Source organism: Patella vulgata, chromosome 4 (assembly GCF_932274485.2).
Source record: "Patella vulgata chromosome 4, xgPatVulg1.2, whole genome shotgun sequence".
Lineage (NCBI taxonomy): Eukaryota > Metazoa > Mollusca > Gastropoda > Patellidae > Patella > Patella vulgata.
Window position 1 is genome coordinate 77,959,615 of NC_065882.2, and position 6,166 is coordinate 77,965,780.

Consider the following 6,166-nt stretch of genomic DNA (forward strand, 5'->3'; position numbering starts at 1 on the left):
CTGGAAAATCAAGACCTCTGTTTTAAAATGGATTTGTCTCCCTTGTGCTGCTAATTTCTTTCTTGCTTCAGGACGCAGCAAGAATTTGTCTTTTTTTACGATAGTTGCTTGAGTTTGCCCATATAGATAGTATTTACGGGCGTGCTTTAGAACACTGGGTTTGTCATTAAGTAAGTTAATTGTCGTGATTTCGAAATAAAGATATACCGTACCGTACTCAATCCCCAATGACCTCATATTTGTGTTTCAATTAAGCATACCCCCAGGTTAGCCTACCCCCCCCCCCAAAAAAAAAAAAAGATTATGAACTCACCCACCCCGTCCCGCCCCCATCAAAAGATACATTGTCATTGTCTCAGTAATTTGACAAACCCACTCCTGCAAAACTTTCTGGATCCGCCCCAGTAGCCTAAAGTTATTTTGAATAGGATATTAATCAAAGTTAATTGATCTGTCATTTCGTAATTGAACTGGAAATACAAAGGATGCAATATAGAATACCGGTACTAAATGAAATGAGACAGGGTTTAACGTCCTACTTTTCTGAGATAGCCTATAAAGATAACGGACTTACTCCATACATGTAAGAGGGAAATTTTGCTCAGATAGCAGCGTTTCCGCCCACTCATTTTCGAATTCCAATACTGTCAATAAGGATTATTTTACTTGCATGCCAACGAATACACGATTATACCCCGACTTTTCGTCCAATCCGAACGACTGGACACTTTTCTTTGCTAGGTCGTCCATCCTACTCCATCGAAGCAGTTGACCATACATGTAAATCATTTTTTGTCCCATCTGAACGACTAGACATTGTGCCAGCCCCTCGATATCCCTGCATTGTCCGAGAAAGTTCATCAGGATTTTCCCCTTGTCAGTGGTGCAGGACGTAGGGCTTGACAAGGACAGCAGCCTGGTCGTTCGGATGGGACAAAAAAACCTAGGCCCCGTGTAAACATTGGCGTGCACGTAAAAGATCCCTTGGCAATTGGGATTCGATATAGCCGAGTTTAGGAGCAGACGTGCGTTAAACCCAATTTCATTTCATTTGCTAACCCCTGCACCCCCGCTAAATACAGCCCTGAATCCAAGTGCTCGTGTTTATAGGTAATATGGCGTATTATTGGTTATTTATTTATTTTTTTATTTTTTTTTTTTGGGGGGGGGGGGATTAAAACAAATTGCATATATATAGCCACCACTCTTTCTTGCGGAGAGTGTATAAGATAAAATAGGACAAGATAAGATTTTATTGTATCGAAACATCCATTTAGGACAGCATCCAATATAAACATGTACATATTTATAACAATATGACAAATAATATTTACAAATAAGACAGCGATAATTTTAATCTAGCTTATAATATAGAATTATTAACAGTATGTAATGTACACATTTACCTCAAACGGGTTTGATAATGGCACAGCATTCAATACAATTAAATTATGATGCATGTGTATAAGTATTACCTTTCAGATGATACCAATTTTAACATATTTAACATAGTGCAAAATACATTAAAGATAGCAAGAGATTTTAACACTTTAACATTTGATATTTTATTACAATATGCATACAATACCTTTTATCTTATATAAATTTCATGATCTAAAATGAAAATGTAATACCCTTACGATTAGACTCCAAGAAATGTATATATGTTTGTAACTCACTGTCTATACATATGTCCACCATTGTCTATTGTAAAAATAAGATATAACTGTTTTATATGTTTGGAGAGAACTTATATAGGCCTAGTTTGCCTGTTGTTCAATCCAGTTCAGTTTATTGAATAAAATATTGTTTAAACTAAGTATTTGTATTAAAAATACATAAATAACGAGAAGACTTAGTATAGGTATTTACATGGAAATATGATATAGGGATGCTATAATAATAATATGAATCAAGTAATAGAACATGGAATGAAATATATTAATTCATAAAAATCTAGAGAATAATTTGGATACGAAATTAAAAGAGGTGAGAGATAGGCTACAAGTAGCTCTACACATTTTATGTTCTTAGATTCATAAATTTCTTTATAGTGACGAAGATAGGATATTGCGACATTATGTAATTAGCTTTCCAGACCAATGTATATCAAATTAACCCCCTATAAAATTATACCACTGTTACACGTAAATATTACACCTATTTAATCATATTGATTTGCTGGAGTAGAGAAAATTAATTATTTTTAGTAACAGTCTAGCTGGCTATATTTAAACTTGAATTTCATTGGCTGCTATTAATAGATAACCACATTTAGATTGGTTGAAAACCTATTTATATTCAACGCTTTGTGGAATGGCCATCATGCCACGTTGTGAAGGTTCGTTTACTGGTCTATATAAAGCAAAAGTAGCAAAGTAAAATATTGGTCTTTTAAGAGTATTACAGAAAAATGGCGAAAAATATACTGGACGTGTATGTAAAAATGCCTTCAGGCAAGAACGTACAGTTTGACATGGAGTACTGCCAGACTATAGAAGCGCTCAGTAATTTGGTAGCATTGAAGGAAGATGTCAACCCCAAACAGATTCAACTGAAATACCAAGGGAAAATTTTAAATCCTTCATCAACATTAAATTATCTAGGAGTGCGACCGGAGACTATCCTTAAAGCGGAGATCCTGGAATCACGAAAGATCACCCTGCGGTGTAAATTGAATGAAGACGAGACAGAAGATATACACATTGATACGCTGGACACGACCACAGATTTATTTCGCAGGATTCAAAATATAACAACCTTTGTCAACAAAACCATTCAAACGGTAGGTGATTTTTGCTAATTTGAGTTAAAAAAAACACAACTCTATTCCAGGCATTTCCTACGTGGTTTCCCCTGTCAGTCGTGCAGGACGGAGGGCCTGACAAGGACAGCTGTCTAGTCGTTCGTATGGAACGAAAACCCGAGGTTCCGTGTATACATTGGTATGCACGTAAAATTCCATTGGCAGCTAGAATTCGATATAAGAGTAAGCCATAGTGCCGCTGCCCGGGCAAAATGTTCCTCATAGCACACTGCATGGCGGTGTTAATTTGATTGGAATCAGTGTGAACAGCCTCGGTAACCTTCACATTGTCACGACCGTTGAGGAAGTCACCGTGGCTCAGTGAGTAAGACGTTGGCTCGCCACCCGGAGGTCCCTTCTTCGACCCCTGCGTTGGTCGAAAAAGTTTCATCTTGTCAGTGGTGCAGAACAGAGGGCCTCAGATGGGGGAGAGAGAGAGAGAAATGAGGTTTAACGTCCACTCGACACAAAACTAGGCCATTTCGGGACGGACTAACATATGGTTTAATTTTATTTCAATAATTCACTTGCGCGTAGGGGTCTTTAGCAGTGGGAGGAAACCGGAAGACCCGGAGAAAACCGACGAGGTTGGACAGGCGACCCTACTCCTTGTCACGTACAACCGGGGGCCTCACAAGGGACGAAAAACCAAGGTCCCTTTTACACATTGACGATCACGTAAAAGATCCCTTGGGAGTTGGAATTCGATATGAAAGTAACCCGTAGCACCGCTGTCCGGGCAAAATTTCCCTCATAGCATACTGCATGGCGACTTCATTAGCCCAGTCGGCGCAGAAAGGTAGGACGTTTAATTGCTCATATAACCGTTGACAGTGCACGCAAAACTGCACGTACCTACCAGTGATCGTTATCATGCGACAGGGAAAATGTACAAATACAGGACATAGTCTAACAGTCAGAATAGCAAGAGAATCTATTTTCAAATGCCGAAATCGTTCACTGCATTTTGACTTCTGATTAGAAAGAATCGATTGTGCTGGATTTTTAATACCTAAACGCGGCAAAGTTAATTGATCGGCGCGGTTCTTGCTGAACACTCTCTAAACTTCATCTTCTGCTTTGAATCTAAACGCTCTTTTCAACATTTCAGAGAGGTGGAGTGAATGTACTAAATTCAGGGAAGAAATTAAAGGAGGTCGGACTCTCAGACGGAGATGTATTAATAGTTAAAGAGTTAGCTTCACCCACACCTACATTATCGGATGCACCACAATCTTCAGCAGACAACTTCCAGCTGATGGACATCAAGTCCAGTTTTGATGCTCAAGGTCGCAATGTCGAGGTTGCGTTTTCTTTCGATACTACGGGAAGCATGTATTCATATTTAAATACAGTCCGAACAAAACTTAAAGCCACGTGTGAACGTCTATTGAAAGACATACCAAACATACGAATTAGTTTGATAGCCCATGGCGATTACTGCGACCAGGATAGCTCATACGTCATCAAGATGGTAGATTTTACGTCAGATGTTAACAGGCTGATGAAATTTGCAAAAGATGTTCCTGGTTCTGGTGGTGGTGATACACCCGAATGCTACGAATGGGTCTTACGGAAAGCCCAAACACTTGACTGGGCTGAAGACTCCGCTAAAGCTCTAGTTGTTATTGGGGACAGCCCACCACATGGAGTTGGATATACAGACCAGCAAATTAACTGGCACCAGGAATTAGAACTTCTTACTGGTATGGGGGTCAAAGTTTACGGAGTTCACGCTGGTGGGTCAACTGTAAGTCGCCCATTTTATGAGGAATTGGCAGATCGTTCTGGAGGTTGCTATATTCCCCTTCAACATTTTGACGCCATAACCGACATGTTTTTAGCCGTCTGTTACCGAGAAGCAAGCGATGATCAGCTTGGAGAATTCGTTCAAGAAATTGAAGACGCTGGCGAAATGACGGAGGCTAAAAAGGAAATGTTCAAACGGTTGGAGGAGACATCCAAAGAAGATAAAGACAAAGAAAAGAAGCCAGAACGACGAGATATCAGATACTCTTGGTGGAACAATGGTACCGCCACAGAAAATCTTCAATACCTTTATAATGAACAGACTGACGTTTGGTCCAGCCAACGTTCCACACGTACCATTCCCCGAACAAAGAAGATTCGACAATCCTTTCGAAAAAAGCTGGACAGAAAGTCCTGTGTTTTAATGTAGACATTGAACACGACTATAAAACAATTCCGGGAAAACGATCATGTGTGAATTTATGTCCATTATGTATTTACTGTGATGTTCTTGTCTGAATAGAAGATGGTCTATACATTAATAGGACATGACCTATACATTAATAGGACATGTTCTATAAATTAATAGGACATGGTCTATACAATAGGAGATGGTCTATACATTAATAGTAGATGGTCTATACATTAATAGGACATGGTCTATACATTAATAGGACATGGTCTATACAGTACATTAATAGGATATGGTCTATACATTAATAGATGGTCTATACATTAATAGATGGTCTATACATTAATAGGACATGGTCTATACATTAATGGAACATGGTCTATACATTAATAGGAGATGGCCTATACATTAATAGGAGATGGCCTATACATTAATAGTACGGAACTGAAGGGTGACAATCGAATATGATTGAATCACCTCTCACCTTACTCATAACCATTCAATTAAAGTAATGTACATATTTTAACTATGTGTATTCTTTGTACTGTGGTTTGTAATATAAATACATCTACATTATATTATGTGTTATGTAAATAGTGTTTATACTAATAATATAAATACAATTATTAAAGATACATTATGGGAGATAAGTTAAAGAGCTGGTAGTTCTCACTATAATTGTTAATAATGAGATGATGTAAAGGGAATATGCTTAAAATTTCAGTCAAATTGCTCCACTCTGAACCGAAATATTAGTGATTGAATTTTAGGCATAGCTTCGATCATCATTACTAAAGTCAGTAAGATAAAAAAAAAAAACATTGTTTCGATTATCCATTTTTGGGTTTAATCATCAATGAGCGTTGTGCAGCAGATCGGGTTCTAATCCAGTAAATATCATAGGCTAGCGATGACACCGAGAGTTGATTATGGTCTGGACAAGTCTAATTAATAATTTAGATAACATTTTAGGCCTAAAGAAAAACCTGCAATTGGCAGATTTAGCTCTTGCATAATGTATATTTAAGAAGTCAGAGTTCTCGGAATTGAGCCAAATGTTGGATTTTGTTGTACTAGTTTGTTATGTCATAAGTGATTTGGGCAAGCAAACACTAAACCATCAAATGTTTCGATTCAAAATATAAAGTTGAAATCGGCTATAATTGTAGGATGGATTTGGGCTTAAATTGCCGATCGCA

At 37.9% G+C, this 6,166-nt stretch overlaps 1 protein-coding gene across 1 annotated transcript; it reads left to right on the forward strand.

Annotated features, from left to right (window-relative positions):
- Positions 1-2,341: 2,341 nt before the first annotated feature.
- Positions 2,342-5,820, forward strand: LOC126819361 (uncharacterized). The gene is made up of 2 exons (XM_050547364.2): positions 2,342-2,785; positions 3,918-5,820. The coding sequence occupies exons 1-2, from the start codon at positions 2,414-2,416 to the stop codon at positions 4,983-4,985; spliced, it is 1,440 nt and encodes a 479-aa protein (XP_050403321.1). The 5' UTR covers positions 2,342-2,413; the 3' UTR covers positions 4,986-5,820.
- The last annotated feature ends 346 nt before the right edge of the window (positions 5,821-6,166 follow it).